The 23,336-nt window shown below is 43.1% G+C and overlaps 5 protein-coding genes across 7 annotated transcripts in view; 4 read left to right on the top strand and 1 right to left on the bottom strand.

The window, feature by feature from the left end:
* ap2a1 (adaptor related protein complex 2 subunit alpha 1) overlaps positions 1 to 6,992 on the top strand; it is a 54,358-nt gene extending 47,366 nt beyond the window's left edge. Inside the window, exon 23 of one of the 2 annotated variants that reach the window (XR_004019664.1) lies at positions 6,205 to 6,992. The gene's annotated coding sequence lies outside the window, so the exon portion shown is untranslated. The remainder of the gene's footprint in view (positions 1 to 6,204) is intronic. The other variant, XR_004019663.1, reaches the window with a different exon arrangement.
* On the top strand, positions 671 to 6,211 carry rras (RAS related). The gene is made up of 6 exons (XM_030725519.1): positions 671 to 1,152; positions 2,586 to 2,673; positions 3,326 to 3,428; positions 4,456 to 4,564; positions 4,857 to 4,975; positions 6,064 to 6,211. The coding sequence occupies exons 1-6, from the start codon at positions 1,066 to 1,068 to the stop codon at positions 6,149 to 6,151; spliced, it is 594 nt and encodes a 197-aa protein (XP_030581379.1). The 5' UTR covers positions 671 to 1,065; the 3' UTR covers positions 6,152 to 6,211.
* Positions 6,993 to 10,390: 3,398 nt separating the features above from the next.
* prrg2 (proline rich Gla (G-carboxyglutamic acid) 2) lies at positions 10,391 to 16,621 on the top strand. Its single transcript, XM_030725517.1, has 7 exons — positions 10,391 to 10,943; positions 11,026 to 11,122; positions 13,464 to 13,636; positions 14,209 to 14,242; positions 14,506 to 14,638; positions 15,572 to 15,718; positions 16,276 to 16,621. The coding sequence occupies exons 1-7, from the start codon at positions 10,902 to 10,904 to the stop codon at positions 16,316 to 16,318; spliced, it is 669 nt and encodes a 222-aa protein (XP_030581377.1). The 5' UTR covers positions 10,391 to 10,901; the 3' UTR covers positions 16,319 to 16,621.
* A 483-nt stretch (positions 16,622 to 17,104) lies between these two features.
* prr12b (proline rich 12b) overlaps positions 17,105 to 23,336 on the top strand; it is a 50,798-nt gene continuing 44,566 nt past the window's right edge. Inside the window, exon 1 of the mRNA XM_030725520.1 lies at positions 17,105 to 17,376. Within this exon, the coding sequence (XP_030581380.1) occupies positions 17,294 to 17,376 (83 nt within the window). The 5' untranslated portion in view covers positions 17,105 to 17,293. The remainder of the gene's footprint in view (positions 17,377 to 23,336) is intronic.
* LOC115777603 (piggyBac transposable element-derived protein 3-like) lies at positions 19,668 to 21,817 on the bottom strand. Of its 2 annotated transcripts, XM_030725515.1 has the most exons (4): positions 21,622 to 21,817; positions 21,195 to 21,423; positions 20,897 to 20,995; positions 19,668 to 20,214 (listed from the first exon to the last, which is right to left on the bottom strand). In XM_030725515.1, exons 1-4 carry the CDS (start codon positions 21,662 to 21,664, stop codon positions 20,178 to 20,180), a joined length of 408 nt encoding a protein of 135 aa, XP_030581375.1. In that variant the 5' UTR covers positions 21,665 to 21,817; the 3' UTR covers positions 19,668 to 20,177. The 2 variants fall into 2 exon arrangements, with proteins under 2 accessions (XP_030581375.1, XP_030581374.1); XM_030725514.1 differs by having other exon boundaries at positions 19,668 to 20,995.

The following is a 23,336-nucleotide window of genomic DNA, read 5'->3' as shown; positions in this document are numbered from 1 at the left end:
GTGTGATGGTTCAGAGCAGCCGCGTTTAAACCAAAGCAGTGTGATAGAGGTGCACAGGGGCGTGACACAGTGATCCCCTCAGTGGGAATCCTGTGACTGAAGGGCAAAGTTTCAGCTTGAATTCACAGGCGTTAACAGAAGGATTGTGTGAAGGGTTTTATTGAGAGGTACAGAGTCATGGTAGCAGCTGAGACTTCGGTGAAGATCCTGATGAGTCCGTGACGGCCTGAGGAGCCCACGGACACGCTGAGATGCTCCTGGCATGAAAGCTGAGCCGGATTTCCTAAGCTCGGTATTCCATATTGGAATTCAAGCGCCTTGAGGCGACTGTTTGCTGTGATTTGGCGCTATATAAATAAAACTGAATTGAACTGAATTCCAGTACAATGACGCGGGGATTTGTGATTACTTCAAACACCGTCAGAGAAGCTGATTTATTACTAAACTTAGTTCAGCTTCGAAGAGCGAATAAAATCTTGTAAAACTTCGCGCTAGTATCCGTTTAACACCTAATAAATATAACCACAGTTCACGGACTTACGCATCCTGAAATCACGTCACGGAGGCTCCGAAATGACCGAATAAGGAGAGTGGGATGAAGTGAGGTCCGTTTTTGCTGGTTACCGGCAGAGAGCTGCCGTGTGCCGCGCAGGGAGAGGCACCGACAGTGACCTCAGTGAGAGCTGCTGTAGTTTCTTGAGGAAAGAGAAAAGAGGAAGCAGTTCCGCCCCGCGGCTCGCCGAGGACCGAGCAGAGAAAAGCGCAGACAGAAGAACAGCGGAGCACACAGCGGCGGCTCAGCGCTCGGAGGCCGGACTCGAACCAGAACAGCCTCTGATATATGCTCCACACACGCGGCTGAACTTTGCTTCACAGGTGTGGCGCTAAACTCCGGCATTTCGCGCTTGAGCTTCTCAGAGCAAACTTGAGTCGAGACGAGCGTCCATGCTGGTGTGCCGTTACCGTTCGTCCTCGGGTTTAACGTGGCTGTGAGCTGCTTCGCCTGCTGCTGAACGGCGGGATTCGGGCTGCGGGAAGTTTTTGTTCCGGACTAACGAGCTGAAAATGAGTGGAGAAGAAGAAAGATTCAAACTGGTGGTTGTGGGGGGAGGAGGGGTGGGGAAGAGCGCCCTTACCATCCAGTTCATCCAGGTACGGACTCCTCACTGTAGACCTGTCTGTAGGTAGTGCACGGATCCACTGATCTACGGTCAGTGCTTATTTCCAGGAGCAGCCTGTTTGAGGTTCAGCGGTGACCTGCAGCTGTAACAGATGACCTGTTAGTGGGTCCTATCTTAGTCACACCGCTGCTTATCAGACAAGGGCCTCTCACTGCCCTCCGAGCTAAAGTTAGGACTCTCACTCACAGCGAGAACAGCCGAGTCTTTAATTATGCATGTGAATGATTAATAACACAATAATGTCGGTCCCCTGCAGCCATACTGTCCACTGGAGGAAGTAAAGTGTGACCTGGGACTCCAACTTCCAGGTGTTGGTTTTACCCATCACTGAAGCAGTGACGAGTTATTTAAAAAACATTATTGGCAACTTTTTAACAAATGGCACATCAATATTACTATAAAGGACGGCCTTAAATGATCCTTCAAACAACACCTGTTTATGTGAAATGATTTGTGGCTTAGACATGAGCTCCTGTCAGAGTCATGTACTCATGCAGAGTGTTTGTAACGAAGAACTTTAACAAACAAGTGAAGTGAGTACTTTTACTTCAATGATGGTCATAATCCTGTTTAAGAGTGAGTAAGTTTTAACATTAAAAATATACTCAAAGTTCTTAATGTAAATGTAGTTATTATTACCAGGTCGTAATTATTATTAATTATTTATTAATGCTCATATAATGTTTAACTTACATGTTTATAATTAGTAGTATTTGTCCATGCTACGGTATTGTTTATGCTGTTTGAAGTCATTAAAATGGTGATACAGGTGCATAAGTGCTGGTGGGCATCATGATGATGTTAGAATATATGATAGAGATAAGAGCCTTCGGGGGCCTCATTTGTACCTGTGTGCCCCCTTTGGTGGCTCCGCCTCTGATCATGCAGAAACAAAGCCAGAGATTTGGGGTGTTATAGTAAGACAGGGATGCTTTATGAGAATACATCATCACATGACAGATTTCTATTTTAAAACATAAGAAAGAGGTAACTAAATATTTGCATTCAAGATACGATAGAGGAGAAGCAGAAGGCAACATAACATAGAAATATTTAAAGTATATTTAAGGAAACTGGTTACCTTCCACGACTGGTTCTGTCGATGTTCTGACCCTGAGGAACCGAGCACGTTCCGTCTGATACTGCACTGTGGAGGAACCTGAGCCTCGGCCTAAAAACTATGATAACAGCATTTCTTTATGACCTCAGGCGTCCTTTTCTTTCATTGTTTAAAAAAAAGAGTAAGCAGGCCACCCGGTTCATCATTTCTGCTTCACTGATGAATTCAGAACACTGGAACAAAATATTGGTTATGAGAAGTAAGACCAGCTGAGCTGTTTACAGTCACTGTGTGCTCAAACCTGCAGTAGTTACTTTGTTATTAACATGGAGCGTGTCCCACAGTCCTACTTTGTGTCAGACTACGACCCCACCATTGAAGACTCCTATACCAAGATCTGTAATGTGGATGGACAGGAGACCCGGCTTGACAGTAAGACTGCGTTACATTGGACACATATACATGTGCTAATTCACACAGAGTGTCAGAGTAATTGCAGGGTGCGGGAAAGGCTTAGTCTGAAAACAGAGGGTGTGTTGCACTGATGGGATATGATACAGGCAGTGTGTTTGCTCTCTGCATGTTTCATTTCCCTTGTTAGGACTTGTTAGCGGGCTGGTGTGTCAGTGTGTTGGGTCACACTGTTCTTTCACCACTAATTTGTGAATCGTCAGACGCAGCACAGCTGCTGTTTGAATGACTGTGCCTGGCTGATCCTGACTTCTTTCCCTCACAAACATTACTGTACATACAGTTTAGTCACATGCTCTCTGGTAGAGGGCACAGCAGGAAGTAGGTTGTGTTAGAAACACACATGTTCTGTCTCCAGGTGATCTGCTCTGTGGGTGGTTTAAAGGATAGCAGAAAACACATACATGTTCATGTTAGGACTGACATTTTTAGCCCCAGTTTGGGCCTCTCAGTTTGATATGAAATCCAAAAAATAGAATAGAATAGAGTAGAATAGAATAGAATGCCTTTATTGTCATTATACAGGGTGTACAATGAGATATGTATGTGTGTATATGCTATGTGCGCTTTGTATTTATATGTATATGTGGTCACGTGTGTGTGTGTGCATCAGTCTTGGATACAGCGGGTCAGGAGGAGTTCGGTGCAATGAGGGAGCAGTACATGCGCTCTGGAGAAGGCTTCTTACTGGTGTTTGCTCTCAATGACCGGGGAAGGTAAGGCCTGTGTGTATGTGTGCTTGTGTGTGCACGTGTTTGTTTGACTGCTATGAGATTATACTGTGAAACTATGTATACACCGGAAGTGATTCGCAGCAGTGTGGCAGCTAGAGACCATAGAAGGTGAATGATATTTGGTGACCTCAAGCCAATACAAGCAACAAAACCACAGGTGAGGTGAAGTGGGCGGGACCAAGAGGTGTAAGGTGAACTCTGTGAAACCCCAGCGCTAAACTAAGTGTGCAGAAAAGTCCTGAATAAACTGGGATCTATCAGACGCATACGATTCATTGCATTCCCTTTAATACAGATAGTGTGTAAACTACTACTGTACTACTCCCCAGTACTACATGTTGTGATCATTGGTTTTAAAAAATGCTGCACTGAGATCCAGCAGGACGAGCGGAGAGACGAGACCCCCGTCACAGACCATAAGGAGAAGCACCGGTGCTGCTTTCTCACATCTGCCCATTTATTCCAGTTGAATTGATTGATGATCTGAATGTTGAACTGAACTGACATAATCTTAGTGTTTGTTGGCTGTGTGTGTTTATACAGACAAGCACTTTAACTGTGAGCGTGTTGTCTCTCAGTGCACTGTGCAGTAATATGTAAAAGTATCCTTGAGCAAGGCACTGAGTTGCCCCCATTGCATTCATCAGAGTCTGTGTAAATGTTTAAAATTGATTGTGTGAATGTGTGTGACTGGGACTGCAGTAGAAAGTCACTGACCTTTAAGGCCCCAGTCAGGATTTGAACCAGCAACTAACCACTGCACCACCTGACCTGCACTGGCTTTTAAGCTTCAGCTGCTTAACTTGAAATACATGAGCAAACATTTAATTAGTTGGTAGACAGGAAGTAGTTTCACGGTGTCTGTAAGCATGAAAATGGACGAGAGCAGCTGCTGTAGGTGCTCACTGTTGGCTCCATCTTCTCTATACTGTAGTGTTGGCTGTAAGAATCCAGACGGAGCTGGACGTGTTCATACTGTGACTGCTGATTCTTTCTGTCCTTCCAACAGCTACCATGAAGTGCAGAAGTTCCATACCCAGATCCTGAGAGTGAAGGACAGAGATGATTTTCCCATGGTGCTGGTTGGAAACAAGGCAGACCTGGAACAGCAAAGAGTGGTAACTATAACAGTTCTGTGATGTCCTCGAGCTTCCCCATTTTTCCACTGCAGAACCAGAGTTCTGGCATCTCAGCGGTGTTCGTCCGAGGTCGGGAGATTTCTGGCTTAGTCTGAATCGTTCATTACAAGTTATGATACAAGGGGCAGCTGTCACTCAGGAGGCTTCCATCATGTACAAGTGTCCTTGCACAAGATGAACCCGTACCCCAAATGCCTCCTGAGTCTCACCGTGGACCGATGGCAGTACTATCACTGGATGCTGGACGTGATGTTGTCTGTTGTGTGTGCAGATCTCCAGAGAGGATGCGCAGGCGTTTGCCAGAGAGAACAGGATCCACTACATGGAGGCTTCGGCAAAGAATCGCTACAATGTTGATGAAGCGTTCTTGGAGCTAGTGCATATTATCAGGTGCAGTTTTTGTTTATGTGACTTTCATATTAGTTGACTTCCTGCAGAGGCAGGCGTCACACTGCACTTCAGTGTAAGAACACACGCTGCAGTTTGACTTCATCTCTGTTATTTTCCTTCTTCTTTGGCTGCTTTTTTCTGCCACAGTCGGAGGACTCGCAGTTCTCCGTTTGCAGCTTCGTTAAGAATGAAATTTGTAACATTTCTCTTAAAAAAGTAACAAAAACTGTCACCACACAAAGGAAGGAGAGAACAACAACTTTAGAGTAGGCAACACTGAGAGTGATGCAGATGTACGGCACATGTTATTAATCTGAACTGCAAACTAAAGAGTGACACCATTTACCAGTTTCAGCAATGATTAATATTTACGAGAGCATAGATGGAAATTTAAAACACTTAACAATCTGATCTTGTGTTATTTTAACATTTGTTCATTTATTTCAATTGAATTGATCCCTGATCTGAATGCTGTGTGTACATACACAGAATAGAGTGTACACTTATTCCAAACATCACAAACACAGGATAATGGACATAAATGACTCGTTCTGCTCTGCAAGCAGACTCTTAGCCCTGATTTATTCTGCAGCGTTGAGTCTTTGCAGGGCTACAACGTAACCTGCGTGTGGCACTGGAAAAACTAAAGGGACAAATATGTTCACACCAAAAAAAAAGACTAAGAAAAGAGATGAAAATGGTGGAAATAGCAGCTAGCTGGAGAGCTCAGAGGAAGATGTTTCCAGCTGTTATTATCAGCTCAGCATTTCACGTTTGGCACAGTCAGTGTTACACAGGCTCGTCAGGTCTGATTGAAATGATGCTGTAGGAAATTATGGTTGCTGTTATTGTTATTGTTGCCAAACTCTGAATACACATACATGCAACTTGGATTTATTATGAACTTCTTGGCACAGGCCACAGTTTATTGTGGTAATTTTATCCCCAAACAAATTCATGGCCAATCCTGTGATAATGGATGCATAGTTTGATCCCGAGATCAGTCAAACCTGCATCCATCAGTATGTGCACAGAGGGGACCATTACGGAATAATTAATCCCTCTTTATCTGTTCTCCTATTTCACAGACGGTTTCAGGAGATGGAGAGTCCTCCTCCTCCAGCTCATCACACAGGGAAGCAGAAAGGTGGAGGCTGCCCCTGTGTCCTCCTCTAAGCACTATTACTCTCAACACCAAAGCCTTATTCCTCTGCAGCTTGTCCACAAAGGTGTGTGTGTGTGTGTGTGTGTGTGTGTGTGTGTGTGTGTGTGTGTGTGTGTGTGTGTGTGTGTGTGTGTGTGTGTGAGAAAGAAGGTGAGTCATTGTCTTTCCAGATGATTACATTTGCACTTCTGCCAAAAGCAACATTTGAGTTGGTTTCATTTTGAATAGAGGAGCTAAAGGTGTGTGTGTGTGTGTGTGTGTGTGCAGACAGGGTTAGTTTGGTGGAGAAAAACGGAGGAGATTCTGTGATGGCGGCACTTGTGACACAGATAATGTTAAAGTACATAATTTGTATCCACAAATAGAAATATCACATCACTTTTGAGTGCTGCTAAATGAAATGATGCTGTTTTGAACAAATACAGATGTCAGCAGCTGCAACATCACATCAGTAACAGTTCAGAAGATTGCATGAAAGTTCAAACATTTACATGTCATAGACGGGCTTGTAGCGGCTTACTAATGGAATGTGGCACGCCCAAAGCGATGCTGTTATTTTCCATGCCTTCCTGTAGGGGGCAGGAGAGCTCCACAGAAATATTATCAAAGGAAAGGAGGCAGCATTGCAGCGGCTCCAGGCTGCAGTCAGCTCTGCAGCTGCCATGTCTGTTTGTTGCCTCCTCACAGTCTTTAATGATTTTGAATACTGAAAACATTCATAAATAACAGATGCCAACTTAAGTGCCTGATCAAACTGTGCATTAAAGCATTGGCTGGATCATTGCATGGTACTAGTGTGTGTGTGTGCGTGTGTGTGTGTGTGTGTGTGTGTGTTTTTTTTTCTCAACATTATCATTGCCATATATATATATATATATATATATATATATATATATATATATATATATATATATATATATATATATATATATATATATATATATATATAAATTAGTTGCCCTCAGAGTAGCTGGTAGTGGCTGAGGACTGATTTTTATCCTTGAGTAATTCATTCCTTTTATCCAGCTCAGTCACGCGATGTTCAGTTTTTATTAGAGGACCTATAAGTGTAGAAAAACCACCCTCATTTTCATAATGTTGCATATCACAACATATATATTGATACTGATATATTTGTGATGTCCATATCAGATGATGATGTTTGTTGATCTGTACTGTACTGTAACCTTGATTTAAGATTACTTTTATTATTTTATAATATCCTGCCATTGTTAACATAAGGTGATAATATAGAAATGGTGTGTGTACTTCAGCAATCTAAAACTGCACACACTCAACAAGTGAGCTTTATTAAGATCAATTAAAAGTAGTAAAAGATGTTTCTGTGTAATTTCCCAAATGTCCAATTTCATATTTCCTATTCACTCAGCTTGACTTTTTTCTTCCTGAATACAGACATATTTATGTCTGCCTTACAAGCCACAATGTACATCATCCATTTTATATTGAAATAAGAGTCAGATCACTTCTATACACCATTAAAACATTTATCCAAACTTGTTTTGTCTTTTCTCAGAAATTTCTCAGTGTAAACTTTGTTGTGTCAAATAATGGTCCATATAAAGAATACACACATTCTACTTACAGTCCACTAATTCAGAACCAGTGCAGACTCTACTATCACAGAAACTGGCGTGTAAATGCATGTTGACATGCAGCATTTCGAAAGCTGTCATACAAGAATTTTGAAGCAAATTCTAGCAAGTGTTTCAGGAGCTCACACAAATACTCTGTAAAGGTGAACGCACACTGACAAACCTGCAGTGAACCAGGTGAGACATCAGTTCAGTTTAATTTATTTGTATAGCACCAAATCACAACAAACAGTCGCCTCAAGGTGCTTTATACTGTAAGGTAAAGACCCTACAGTAATACAGAGAAAACCCAACAGTCATAACGACCCCCTATGAGCAGCACTTGGTGACAGTGGGAAGGAAAAACTCCCTTTATCAGGAAGAAACCTCCAGCAGAACCAGGCTCAGGGAGGGGGGGTCATCTGCTGAGGGGGGGTCATCTGCTGAGGGGGGAGAGACAGAGATTAATAATAACTAATGATTAGTGTGAGAGACATCAGCAACCTAATGATGAAAAAAATCCATCAAGCTTTATTTGTGACTGAGCTGAGTGTTTTACTAAAGACATTTACAGACTGAGCACATCAAAAAACAACAATGAATAAGATAACGTGTATTAGTCAATAAAACAATTCAAGTAATAAAAAATAACAACTTCATTGATTTAATACTCTTCATTAATTATAATGAAAAAAGGAAAATGTATAAAAGCGAAAAGTTACTCGAGACAAACCTGAATGAAAAGGTGTGTTTTTGATTCCTGTGTAGAACCTGAAACATGTCCTGGCCTCCTTTCACATTCGTCACTGGGTCGCTGAGTAAAGCGAAGAGCAGCGTGATGGAGGGTCGAGCCTGCTGGGAGTCAGACAGCTCCTTGTTTCTGAGAGCGGAAATGAGACTTTAAAAAGGGTTTGGTAACACTTGCACGTGTGCTTTGAAATTAAAATGACACTAAAACAATTTCTTGATTTCGGGCTTCGGTTGAGTCATACCAGTGACAGATGCTTTGTTTCCTGTGTTTATATCTGAGGGAGCTGCAGGTGAGTCGCTCGCTCACTAAACTCAGCTATAAAGTGTCATGGTCACTGGAAAGACTCTTGATGGATGAGACTAGCATTTATTTTTGTGCTTTTGAGACTTCATGACCACTCAGAATACACTACACTACAAATTACATCCACTCTTATTAATATAACACTATCCTCTACGTTTAAGTGTTGGATCTACCTCACAGCCACATCTTGACTCTTTGTTGAGTTCAGTGACACAAATTGTGCAAAGTATTCAATTATCAGTTAACACAATGACGTTCCTCGGTGTCCGTGGACAAAGATCAATCGTGACGTCACCCACCGGTTTTCTCCGAAACCGGATGTGACAAAATGACTGTGAAGCTGCATCTTTGTCTATCAGTTTGTTCACAGCTGTTAGCCAGTGAGCATATCCTGGACAGTCCTCCTGTCTGACTCACATTTATTCAGGATAACTCAAAATGAGTGAGTGACTGAGCCCAGAAACACATGAAGAAAATCAGCTGTGCCAATAAGTTTCCACAGAGCCTGTATGCAATCACAGGTGTGGGCCCCCCTGGTGGCTGTTAAAGAGAATGCAGGTAGTATTTGTCAGAAAGGTAAAGGCTGTTTTTTACAGTCAGTAATACAGTAATGTTGTTTGTCTATTCAACATATTCCTTTCTGAGCGCATTGTTTATTAACAATAAAACTACAGTTCCATTTATACTGAATTTACTCCAAAGATTGCCAGTGGCCCCTGGATCACCTGATTATATTTTTGATGTAATTGGGGGTCAATGTCATAGTTAAAAAAAAAAAATCTGATTCATCTGATATTCGGTACTCAGCTGCGGAGGGTCAAGAACTGGTGCCAAACTGAACGACATCTGGATCCGATCCAGATTCTGGATTTACAGTCTACTTCATTGTTGCAGTAAGAAGCATATAACACATATAACACGAATATATGACACGACCTTTGACTCGCTATCCATCCTATCACAAGCCTCTTTCCCACCAACAGGGTTCCGGAGCCGGAGCCGTGAATTGAACCGTTAGGCGGGTTTTCCACCGCCGAAGCACTCGGTGCTCGGCCGAAAAACGGGTTCAATTCCGGCCCCGCAAACTAGCTGGTCTGAAACCAGGAACCCGTGCCGAAGGCGGCAGAAGGGCGTGACTCTGCCGTCTCAACATCAAGTTTTCTACCATATTACACGTGTATTACAGGAGAAAAACGCAGCGATTTTCACGGCTGTGAATTAGGTTGGGCTCTAAGGCTGAACTTGCTGCTTTGTATCAGTTCATATCACAGATAAAAGGACACAAAGTGCGTACTTGTCGTCTTGCTCTAATCGCTGTCTGTGTTTCCCTCTGTGCTGCACACAGATGCTGCAGGAGTTTGGTTTGGACCCTAAAACGTATTTGCAGCACAGAAAGGAGAGCGTGTTCTCCCACGTTTGTGCGCTTCAGCTTCCGTGTCCAGACGAGGACCCGCCCACGCTCATACGTAAAGGAGCAGTTCACAGAAACGCGGTGGGAACGCGGGCCCGTTCTTAAGCGTTTCGCCGGTTCATTGGGATCGGCACGGGAACTTGCTCCGGCTCCGGAACCTCGGCGGTGGGAAAGTAGCATTTTCTCATTATAAGAGATAAAGCTTTTACAAAACTGAAAATGACCATAAAATTAAAGTTATTTTACTTCAGCTTTTTAAACTTTGGACGATTATGTGCCCGGACACCAGGACCTGTTTTCCTGTTTGTGAATCAGCTGACGTGTGAGCAGGGGCGGGGCTTGTTTCAGGTTTAACGTGTTTAGCCAGTTGTGAATTAAATATTGCCATAACCCCTAATATTAATACTTCTCCACAGACTGCAGCCTGCAGAATCACCACTAAAGACAAAACTCTGCTGTAGTTTTAGAAGTAATCACATCCGCAGAGATGAAACTAAGAGTCTGTGGTGAGTAAGCGGTGACACAGACAGGTATGTGGAGGTCCCTCCCTGCGCACGGTATGCTGTCCGACAGGTTTACTAGTGACACTGCCCGGGGCAAACAGCACGACGGTTTCTGTACACAAGGAAGTTGCATTTGATAACTGTGATCTCCATGTTCGGGAGATCCAAGAAGAATAATCTGCAAGAAAGCTTTGACAGATGGAACAAACTGCAGCCAAATGGGGCCGCAGTCTCGGACAGGTGAATGTCAGAGGATCATCTTCGGCATACTGAGGCCTGAAGGCAGGACTGTGTTCACAGGTGTTCTCTCTCTTCCGTGCAGTTCTTCGCTTCGATGGCTGCCTTGTCGGTACTGTGGATGAATGCGCTGTCCCTGCTGCAGGTAGCCCACTGCTCCGTCAGGTACAGGCACGCACCAGGTAAACCACACCTGTCTCACTTCGCATAAAAACTGTGGCATAAATGAATGGACATGGCCTGTGGTGACCTGAGAAAAAAAGAGAGAGAGAGATTTGTTGTATTGTTTTGTTTTTTGTTGTTATTTTAGAAAGAAAAATAAAATAAATAAATAATCTGTGGTGAACTGGTACTAAGGGTGTGCCAGGAAAACATGCCGTACACATTGTACCACCATCCTGAGTTGTTGATACCTGATGCTTTCATGTTGTTTATGTATTACAGAGATACTGCAGAACAAATATGTGTTGATTTGCAGTACTCCTACTCTCTTACAGTGTTCAGGCCCCAGGCCACATCTGGCCCTTTGGTTGTCTCTGTGAGGTCAACAGGAAAATTAAGATTCAAACTTAAATAAGTATACATAATATCGTTTGTCCCATTTCAGCCACTAAACGCTCTGATGAACTCCCCATCAGAGAATGGCTTACTGTTTGTTTTTTCATTTTGTGGGAAGTCACAATGCAGCTTTGTTGCTTTATTTGGAAGGTGACTTATTTTTTTTATTTACATACGTGTATGCAAACAAGCATACAGTACAGTCAAAAGTTTGGACACACTCGCCCACACATGAATGTTGGAACTGATGGTTATGAGAGATGTGAGTTTGGTCGCCCTCAAAGAAGTCAGCTCACACTAAAAAGAGACTGATGCAGCATTTTAACGAGACGCGGACCTGCATGTATTTATTCACTGAGGTTGGAAGTAAAGCTGTGTGCTTAGTTTGTGTGTGTAGCTGATTGCTGTGTTTAAGGATTACAACTTGAATCACCATTAAGAGACCAAACATGCAGAGAAACACAAGAACGTGATTGATGGGAATGGACTTCTGAAGCTTTGCTAGCAAAGCAGCAGCAACAACAAGGACTTTTTACCAAGCACGCATCCAGAGATGGAACAGTCCAGACCAGTTAGTGATCCATCCATCCATGCTCTTCCACTTGTCCAATTCTGGATCTCGGAGGGGCTGGAGCCTGTCCCAGCTGCCATGGGGTGAGGGACAGAGTACACCCTGGACAGGCTGCCAATCTGTCAAAGGGGCCAGCTTTGTGATTTCAAACAAAATTGTGACTTGAGTAAGCCGTTGTCTGATGATGAGTTCATCAACGAGTGTTTGGTGGACTCTACTGGCTGATATACCCTGAGAAAAAGAAGCTTTTGAGAACATGTCCCTCTCCAGGTGAACCCTAACGAGAGGGATTGAGGACATTGGGGAAAACCTGGAGCTTCAGTTGAAAAGCAAAGTGGACCATTTTGACTTTTTCCCCTCGGCTCTGGACCAGAGCTGTGATGTCTGGGACAAAGGTAACTGCATGCTTGGAGAGGCTTGGGCTGGAATGGGACAAACTGGCAGATGAAGTGACTGAAACAAACCCAGAATTAAAATGAGTATTTTTGCAGTTATAGACCAGGAGGTGTTGTGTAAGTCAGTACTAAAAATTAACCATGTTGTTGATGTTATATCTAAAATAGTCAACTTCACCTGGGTAAGAGCAGCGAATTACAGGCTTTTGATTCACTGCTGGAGAGTATTTCAAGTCAGCATCACTGCTGGATTTTTATTGTCCTCTCAAAGAGGAGAGGTTTCCACATATAAGGAGACATGCTGGAGACATCCAGATCCAGATCCTCTCTCTGTGATGGTCACGGTTCCACCTCAGACATTAAACCTGATTTTAATAAACTTGTTCGAGCCCAAAACCGACCACAACAAGAATAAAGAACTGAAAAACTGTAGCTGAATAATTCAGCTACAAGCAAAATAGTAATATCACGTTTTATGAGTTAGTCTTTGAAATTTTGCAAAAACATGGGAATCTTTTGGGAATGTTGATTAAACGGGGTAAAAAGGTGGTGTTTGTACAATGCTTATTTCACATTTTAATTGCCTAACTGTAACTTCTACATTTACCAGTAGCAGTTTATAAAGAGATAAGATATTAATAATAGTGAGCAGAACTGAGTTCAGCGTATTGGTGCGGCCCTCCACCACAGTCCCAGTTTCTCATTTGGCCACTTGGGAAAATGAATTACCCACCCCTGCTCTGAAGGGATGAGTGGACCCCACCCTTGCCAGCCAAACGCTCCCAACTGCATAAGAGGGACACCAGTTCCCCTCACTCAGTGCAACATGTCAGCTTAGTTCCCTTCAACACGGTCTCACCCAGTTCCTACTGTACTTGTTTTTAAAAACGACCAACAAAAACTGTCACTTTTGTCTAAAAATCAGCAGGCTGTTTTATTTCTGAACAGTATTTTCATGATCTGTCATGCTGCATAAGCTGTGTTCTTAACTATCTGCAGGAGACCCAGTGTTGGTGGATGAGCAGGCAGCTGCGTCCTTCCTGTCCCGCTCACTGCTCTATAACAGCTGGGACTTTGAGCTGGTGGTGCCTGGCGATGTGGAGAGGGAGTGCAATGAAGAAATCTGCAACTACGAGGAAGCCCGAGAGATTTTCGAGGACGATAAAAAGACGGTGATGCTTGTGGTGGTGGCACTTATTTGGATGTAGAATTCTAGAATTGTCTAAAACAAAGAAATCCCTTTGGGATGTGATGACATCCGCCTGCGGACATGGTTACACCACTCCGTGGTGAGGGCAGAGACAGATTCTTGAAGAGAACCAGAAAGGCTTTGATTACTTAAGTCAGTGTAGCAGCCTCTTTGCAGTGTTAGTCGTAGGCAGCACAGTGGGGTGTTAGCGCTGTTCTTTCACAGCAACAAAGTCCTGGGTTCAAATCCACCATCTGTGTGGAGTCTGCATGTTCTCCCGTGTCTGTGTGGGTTCTCCGGGTACTCCGGTTTCCTCCCACAGTCCAAAGACATGCAGTCCATAGATGTGAATGGCTCTCTGTGTTAGCCCTGCAGGTGTACCCTGCCTCTTACCCTGTGGTAGCTGGGATAGGCTCCAGCACCCCGCCCCCCTCCACCCCCACCCCCCGACCCTGAATTAGAAGTTTTAGAGTGAAAAACAATCAATTTAATCTAACAGACTGTCTTAATGGAGAACTCACACCCTGTAACCTCTTCATTTGCTTTCATTTCTAGGAAGCATTCTGGGCCAAATATACCCATAATCAAGGTAACACTTTACCAACACCTTGGCAGAATGCAGTGTTTCACATTGATTACATGTGTGTTATAATCATGAATGTAATATTTTGTAGCTAGCATAACAATTTATTTGTTCCCATATTGCTATTTTTTTTATATCGCTTGGTTCAAGGTATATATTTTCTTGTTTAGTTATATTATGTACTTATGAAAAGCTAAAACTGTACCATGACTGAAGTCACTGCTGCCGCTGTATGAGAACTGTTGGAGTAATGCTGTTTGTCTCTGAAGGAGGTTCACCCAGGGTGGATGTGTCAGGTCTGGTGGCGGGGATCCTGGCTGCACTAGCGTGTGTTGTTATCGCCGCTGTGCTGGGAGTCTACTGCTACAAGACCAAGAAACAGGCTGCACAGAGATCAGGCCGGTAAGTTTCCTCCGATGTGGAGCGTTTGGTAACTGGTTCATCAAGGCTGTGATCAAACCACAACACATTAAATCTGCTGACTTATTAATGTTCATGAGATAATCCTGTATAATGGCTCCAGTGACCCCCTAACAAGAACTAGCATCATTTCCCAATTTTAAAAACAAATAGGCCATTCATTAAAATAGAATTTGCAGTAAAACTTCACACTCCCTAAGATTCAGTCTTAACGGCAGGCTGTAGAGGATCACACGCGTTACAAAGACACCAGTTTAGCTTGCACTGCAAGAAGGTAGATGGTGCACAAGAAAACAGTATTAATCCCTTAATTTTAATCCACACGTTACACAACTAATAATTATTTTTACATTTGAGACTTTGGTTTCCAAAATAAAGGTTTCCAGTTGAACCTGCACTGTTCAGGTTTGAGCCAAACAGCGTGCTCTGCTTTAATGGTTGTTGTATCACCATCAGTACGTTCAGTCCGAAGCTCATATTCAACCAATTTTTAGTTTCTTGATGCTTGAAAAATAAACTCAACTCAACTTTATTTATAAAGCACTTTAAAATCAAATGCAGTTGGCAAAGGTGCTGTACACAGCTAAGAACAAACAAGCAAAAACACAGACATAAGATAAGGAAACAATTAATAAATAAATTTTAAAAAACTACAGCTAAGAAAATAAATACAGAAAACCAACATCTCAAACTGAGTTAGAAGCCAACAAGAAGAAATGTGTTTTAAGAGGGGACTTAAACGCAGAGAGTGAGTCAGCGTGCCTGATGTGTGAGGGAAGATCCTTAATTCTGCAGAGAATAACTGACTTCAAGTAACATAACAGTCTGTGAAAGTCTTCAAACATATGAACACATTCATGTTTGTATTTTACTTTATTAGCTCGACAGCAGCTAACGTGGTTTTTCCTCATCCAGAGCCCCCGTGAGAATGGAAGCAGACGGGCATCCATCAGTCCCAGAGATGGTACCCCTAGCTGGGATCACTTTACCAGGTCTGCCTAGCTACAATGATGCCCTGACTCACAGCGGGCAGCACGACGCCCCCCCACCACCATATACAGGGTAAGTGGAGGGTAAAGTACACAAGGCCGACTGTTTCCAGTTAGATTGTCACCATCCTGTGTATAAACACACAAAAAGTGTTGCACTTCTCCTTTGCTAGAATGTCTTTGAACTCTAAGCAAAGTCAAACAAACTGTCTTAGATAAAACCTCTAAATGACAAATGGTGAGGAACCATTGTTACGACCGGCTAACAAAAATGTGTTCATTTTAATCATAGTCATGGTGTGTATGTATGTATGAATGAGTGATGTAAAGCGGTGTATGGTATGTGTCATATGTACAAATCCAAACTAAAATAATAACTCATCACAAGAGCGGGATTTAAACAGCCCGCATTTCCTGCAACCTCCCACACACACACACACACACACACACACACACACACACACACACACACACACACACGCACACGCATGCTTCTTGTGACAAGTTCACTTCCTTCTTTTGCTTCCATCCTTCCTAATCTCACAGTGAGCTGCACCCGTGTCTTTCTAAAAGCTTTGCAGTGGTCATGCTACTGTCCCTAACAAAGATTCTCCCTCTGTTTGACCACAGGGGTGTGCCATCAGAGCCTGCTGATCCAGGTGACAACCAATGAGAGCCCTGCAGTTCCCTTTATTAGACCTTATGAACGCTGATGGCTTCAGTGAAATTATTGCTTGTTTTTTTAAAATATACTATTTAGGAGTGCAGTTCAAACCCAGTTCCACAGTGGACACTACATGTTAACTTGTAACTAGTGTGACTACTACAGATGTGATGCTTTAAAGTGGGTCCAGCTGGGGCTGGGTTCATTTTTGTGGTTGCATTTACACCCCTAACTGTGCTGTGTGCCTCTGTAGGGCAAAAAAAGACATTTACATGGATTCTTCAAGGAAAACCCAGATGCATTTTAAATAAATAATCATAAATTCTAAAACACACCTCCATCATTGTATCATTTCTCGCACCTTGTCACGCCAGTATTCCCGTGCATTCACTGGGAACCAGGAGGAAGCGAGCATATCGTGCGTGTCTGTTGTTTATCGTTGCCGTTTGTCATAGAAAGGTAAAACTGGCCGCAGAAGCTTAGCTCTAAACCCACACACACATTTCTACAGTTGTCTACAATGCTACAACACACGGCGGAGCCGTGCATGACAAATTGTGTGCTGGAGAGAGGGAGGGAAGGAGATGATGCACGCCAGCCCAGTCATTCTTCTTAAAAATGGCGTCTCGTGAACAAAACGAGCGAAAATAAGTGAAGTGCTGTGAGAGCAGGCAGCGGCCGCCGGTCACCGGGAACATCATTACTCTTATTAAAGCTGCGGACGAACGGGGAGCAGCTGTTCTGCGGCCCATCAGCCTAACATGAGAGACAATAGACAGTTAAATATATGGGGAGAGGAGAGGAGAGGAGGGAGGAGGTGCTCCTGGCTGCTGTGACTCCCCCTCGCACCCCCCCCACCCCATTCCTCCCAGTCTACAGGCTTGTCAAGCAGAGAAATAAACAGAATCGGGCGCTGGAAAGAGAAGACGTTCCTCCCTCCCCTCCCCCTCACTATCTGTCCATCTTCATCCAGCTCTTTCTTTCATGGAGAGGAATTATCCCGCTTCAGGCTTCGGAGATCTGGGGGCTGGGACGGGATGGAGTTACGACAGATCGGCCAAAGCAAGGTAAGCTTCGGTGGCCAAAGCATGGGGACCGTTCTCCTCTGACTGTACCAGTGAGCGTAGCTGGCTGTGGCAGTGCCATGGCACAGCGCTGACTGCGCCTGTGAATTCAGCCTGGCTGCATGGTGCTGCTACACGGCCACAGTCTCAGGTACAGCCAGCCGTATTGTCATTCGGGGGAGGGGAGGGGTATGGGGGCCGCCTCCAACTAAAATGCATGGAATGCGATGGAAGGTTAATAGTGATACGAAGACGGACGGAGGAGAGGGGAGAAACGAAGGGGGATGGGTTGGTAGAGGACGGATCTGTTTTTATATATATATATATATATATATATATATATATATATATATATATATATATATATATATATATATATATAATAGAGAGAGAGAGACTAGACCGCACTGTACAGTGTCCGCTGCACCATTGTCTTGCTTTTCACTAAACAAATGCATGACAGGTCTTAGTCGCAGGTCGAATGGCAAGGTTGAACGCTACAGTAATCAGCCCCAGTGTGCAGATCACAGCGGTGTCAGAACCCACTGGCTTCAGTTCTACAGAGAAACAGGCCGTTCCACAGAACAGGACAACGTCGATGCAAAGTAAACAGTGTGCCACATACAGAGCAGTGAAACTAACCAAAACTATTATGTGATAACAGCTGCTAATTTATTCAGTATCTGCAGCTCGGTGAAGGTCTGTGACACACAGGGCGACCTTCTACCTTATTAATAAGCACACTTTATAGTTCAGTCACCAAACGTGTCCTAACTGTAACCAAATTCTATTCCGCTAATTAAAGTTAGTCATCAGGTATCTTCCAGCTCGTCGGCCTACAGTCAGTGAGCGCTGCCCAGTGTCTGATCATACATTCCTGAGCAGCATGCAGCTGCAGTCACTTCCCTCCTGCCATCAAACACACGTTCGTGTGACGCTTACTTTGTACCCAGCAAACGTTAGCAGGCCGTCTAACAAACTTCGAACTACGAAGCTCCTGCCAGTAAACACCTGATTCCTCGCACGGCTGCGCTGTTGGATAAAGACGAAGTTGGCAGCTCCTGTTAGCTTTGCTCCACGGAGTGGTCGCCTTGACAACCACATCAGTCTCCCATCTCTGGAGCGTCAGAGCGCTCTTCTGTCAGGGATGCTGCATAAAGTATTTAATACACTACTCACAGATGTGTAAAAACAAATCTGAAGAGGTTAAAGAAAAGACTGATTCATAACAGCCATTTATCATGTGCACAAGATTTTTCTTTATACTTTTAAATAAAACATGCATTCAGAAGAAAAGCTATTGATGTTATCCTGGCCTCCTGCTCAGGTTCATGGTCACATGTGCATGTCCATGTAGTAGCTTACAGGGCTGCCTTTCTCACACTGTAATGCACACACAGCAGCAGACAGCACTTGCTCCGACTCTGTCAGTGAGTCCATTCAGTGGATCGAAAACTCTCCTTTGAACGGCATTAATTCCCGAGTCCAGATGCAGGATTTGATCTGTGACGCCTCTCTCTCAGTATTAGAGTCCTCCTGTGGTGAGAGGGACACGGGCGCGCTCGGCACTGGCAGGTGGGTCCTTGTTTGCCTGCCACTAGTTATTTATAATAGTAGAGCTATAATAATGAACAAGTCTTCTGTCGGCTGGGAGCAGATAGCACAGTGATTCAAGTCTGTGTCAGCCAGCTTTTTCCCCTTTAATGCCCAACATTTCACAGACTCACTGGTCTCCATAGCCTCCTGAGACCCAGGAAAAAAAATATATTTTTATTTTTATTTTTTTCATATAAATCAAGCTTTGGAATGGTAAAAAACACATTGCAAAGATTATTTTGGTTTTAACTCATTTTCTTTAAATTTTGCAACATGTGTACTCCAGTGCACAACAGGACTTCATTCATCACGAGTGTGAAACATTGATAAAATTCAAGAGCTGACTATGAAAATTGATAGCTCCACTGAAATCATTGTGAGCAGAATACCAAAACATATTTAAAATATTTACATAAAAATATCAGAAAAGTAGGTCATGGATCAACTGAGAACTTAGTTTAACCAGCTGTAGGCCATTTAACTAGGAACGACTGATTATACTTCTATTTCACAAAAGTTCATTCATTTATGATATCTGAGGAAGCACTGTGATTTTTTGGAGACACAGAGGAACATTTGGCACTTCACACATCTCACATATGTTTTACTGTTGCACCCAGGCATGCTGCACCTGAAAGGCCTTGGACTGTTAACCATTTCAGGCAAGTGGACAGCACCATAATTTCTTACTGTCTCATCTGGATGGGGCTTCCTTTTTTTGATTTCCAGAGAGAACTCTTCATCACTTGAAACATTCAGGTCTTGTTGACATGTTTGTCCCTGGGTTATTAGTTCCTCTGCCAAGAGGAGTTTGAACTCCAGATACTGGGAGGTGTTCTTTGCAGCCCGTTGCAAGGCCTGGCTGTCTTGTCGGTACTGAAGCCATGAGTTGGTGATGGCCAAATCAATGAAGTGAAGCATGGTGCGAACAGTCCACTTCTTGGTCCGGCTGGACATTCTGTAGAAGCTGAGCATGCGATCACACATGTCAACTCCTCCCATGTTGATGTTATATTCTGCAACTACTGCAGGTCTCGGGACTTGGATTTGTCTCTGTTCTTTCTTTGACCATCTGGAACAGGTATCCTAGGGCTCAACTCCATGGGCAGTTGATGCCATGATAACAGGCTTGTTGTCCATCCACTTGGTGATTGCTATTTCTTCAGGTCTCCGTACAATCATTTCTGATGATCCTCTTGGTATTTTAATCAGGATGTTGTCAGCAGTGAAGTGGCACTCTTTTGGGATTCGATTCTTTTGAATTGTTCCTGTAGCAGACAAGCCCCTTTCTTGAAGTGCATCTAGAAGCTTGACGGTCGTAAAATATCGATCAAAGTAGACCAGTGATCCTCTGGGAAGTGTCTCAGTCAAACGCAGGACTGCATTTCCACTTATGCCCATCTGTTGAACTTGAGTGAAGGTGTTCTTTCCCATGTAAGTTTCAAAATCCAGTACCAAGCCACCTGGACTTGCAAGAACGAAAACCTTTAATCCTGTTGGATTTGGTTTCCCAGGCACAAACTGACGAACTGGACAACGGCCGGTGAATGGAACAATTTGTTCATCAATACAGACCTTTGTTGGCCTAGGTAGGCCAAGGCAACCTTGGAGGACTCGCTTTAGAACTGGTCTGATTTTCCACAAGGGATCCATTTTCTTTTCGTCTTCTGGTACAACTAGATCATTGACCACTTTCAGCAAAGACTTGATCTTGTAGAAACGATCACGTGTCATGGAATCTGCTATAACTGCGACTCTTGTTTTGGCAGCCCAGTACATTTTGATTCTTGGATATCCAAGGCATGCCATATACATGGAAATTCCTAAAAAGGTTTTGATCTCTTCTGGTGTTGTGTTTAAACTAGACCCTGAATCCTGTACCATACGCTGATTGGTGAAGAAGGACAGGTCCTGAATTAGTTTTTGGTCAATGTACTGTTGGAAGTACTGCTGTGGGCTCCAATCGCTACGGGTCATTAGGGTCCCATCATCTGCAAATCTGTGTTCTTCCAAAACAGGCATGAACCTAAGGGATAGAAAAATGATTTAACAAAACAAAATTTAGCAGAACTAACATATGAAATGTTTTCTCAGATATCTTGGATACGTCTCTTACAAAATTTTAACACTATATTAAGAATTATAATTTAAATCAGTTTATTGGAACACATTTCTGTACTTTACCCTTTATTTTTTGCTCAAAGTCAAAAATCCCAAATTCTTACATGTTGGTTTTGGACCAAATGGGACGACGGTACACTTCAGAAAGCCCTGTGTCTTTGTCCACTACATCTGGCCCTGCATCTTGTAGGTCATCCTCATCTGGTTCCTCATCTGAGTTCTCAACCTCTCCTGTCTGGCTCACTTGACTCTCATCTTCTGAAAGATCTATGTCTGAATCTCCCTCAATGATTCTGTTAAGAATTCTCTCTGCCTCTGTCAAAGAGCTGGCTACTACAAAAAGTGAAATAAACATAAGTACGAAGTCCTGACGTGCACTACAGTGAACATTAATAGATTAGTAATTTCTACTGTGAAACTAAATAAGATGAGTTCTGAAACATCACTCAAATTATTTATTAGATGCTCATTTTGAAAAATTAATCAAGATATGACATTAAAAAACATTTTAAATATGAAAATCATGCTTACCTTTATTTCTTCCATAAAACGAGCTTGCCGGGATGCCAGCCATTTTGAAAAGGCAGGAAAAGGAGAGTTGACAAGGACACACCCCCACACATGTGACATCATTTTAAAGCTACAGTGGTCCTCTTTAAGAAACATCAGGATGTAGAAGAGTGGAACGTGTAGTATGAGAGATATAAGCAAAAACTAAATGTGTACTACAGTGCACAAAAATGAATTACCGGGTCTCAGGAGGTTATAGTTTTGCTCTATTCCTCCCGAGCCTTCTTTTAAAGATAATGCATATCAAAAATGAAAAGTGCACATTCACATCATTATAACTCAACATGAACCCAGTCTCTAACTGTTCCCATACAGTCAAGAAAGTTTTCACAGGACTCAGCAGTCCTGTGAAAAACTAAGTGCACCCTTACTGCTTCCATATGAATTAAGAGGGGGAGTAGCAGCCAATCAGTGCTTATCAAATGCACATGATGAACTGAAGTGAATAAGGGTATAAATATGTTTTGGTAGTTTTCTGGTCTGGAGCATTCACAATGCAAAGGAGAAAAAAACATCAGCAATGAAGCAACTGTTGCTCCCTATCAATGTGGGAAGGGTCATAAGGCCATTTCCAAACAATCTGAAGTCCTACAGTGACAAAGACCATTAACAGGTGGAAAACAGACAGACATACGTTTGCCATTTCTCTCCCCAAGGTGAGAGAAATGGCAAAAAAAAGAGCTCTATTTCAGATTCTACTGGCCTTCATTAGCATGTTAAATGTTACATTTGTCACAAATGTTACATGTTTGGGAAAATGGATATGTGTGTCCATAATGCAACATTTGGCAAAAAACAGACACACAATATCAGCACAAATACCTCATACAAACTGCCAAGCACAGTGCTGGAAGGCTGGTGATGTGGTTTTATTTTACAGCCACAGGACCTGAGCACCTTGCAGTCACTCAATGGAGAAGTCCTGAGAACTGCTTTATACCAACACTCCAATGTGAGGCCTTCTGTCTGACAAATATAGCATGGCCAAAACTGGGCTGTGTAACAGGACAATGATGCTAAGCACACCAGGAAGTCTCTAACAGAAGGGCTGGAAAAAAGAATAAAGGTGTAAAATAAAAGTCTAGATCTCAGCCCGATTGAGCTGCTGTGGTGGGACCTTAAGAGACCTGTGTGTATATGAATGCCCGCAAACCTCAATGAACTCAAGCAACGCTGTAAAGAAGAGTGGGCTAAAATTCCTCTACAAGCATGTGAGAAACCAATAAAATCACAGAGAAAACGATTACTTCAAGTTATTTCTGCTAAAGCTACTGAATCATAGGGTGTACTTAGTTTCTCACAACTGCACACTGCACTGCAAAACGTTTTTTTCACATGGCTGAATACTACACTGCACACTACACTTCATGAGCACTGACTCAGTTAAATAAATGGTAAATAGACTAGTTCTTAGAGAGCGCTTTTCTACTCTGTCTGAGCACTCAGAGTGCTTATACAACGCATTTGCCCCATTCATACAAGCACTTCCATGATTAAGTAAGCTAAGTGCTTTCATTATCTAACATTCACACATATTCACACTCCAATGCTTGCATCAGAGAGCAACTTGGGGTTCAGTATCTTGCCCAAGGATGCATTGGGATGCAACCTGGAGTAGCCAGGAATTGAACCCCCAACCTTCCTGTCAGTAGGTGACCTGCACTACCTCCTGAGCT

The sequence above is a fragment of the Archocentrus centrarchus genome, unplaced genomic scaffold (assembly GCF_007364275.1).
Source record: "Archocentrus centrarchus isolate MPI-CPG fArcCen1 unplaced genomic scaffold, fArcCen1 scaffold_58_ctg1, whole genome shotgun sequence".
Lineage (NCBI taxonomy): Eukaryota > Metazoa > Chordata > Actinopteri > Cichliformes > Cichlidae > Archocentrus > Archocentrus centrarchus.
This window is presented reverse-complemented; position numbering and strand designations above follow the sequence as displayed.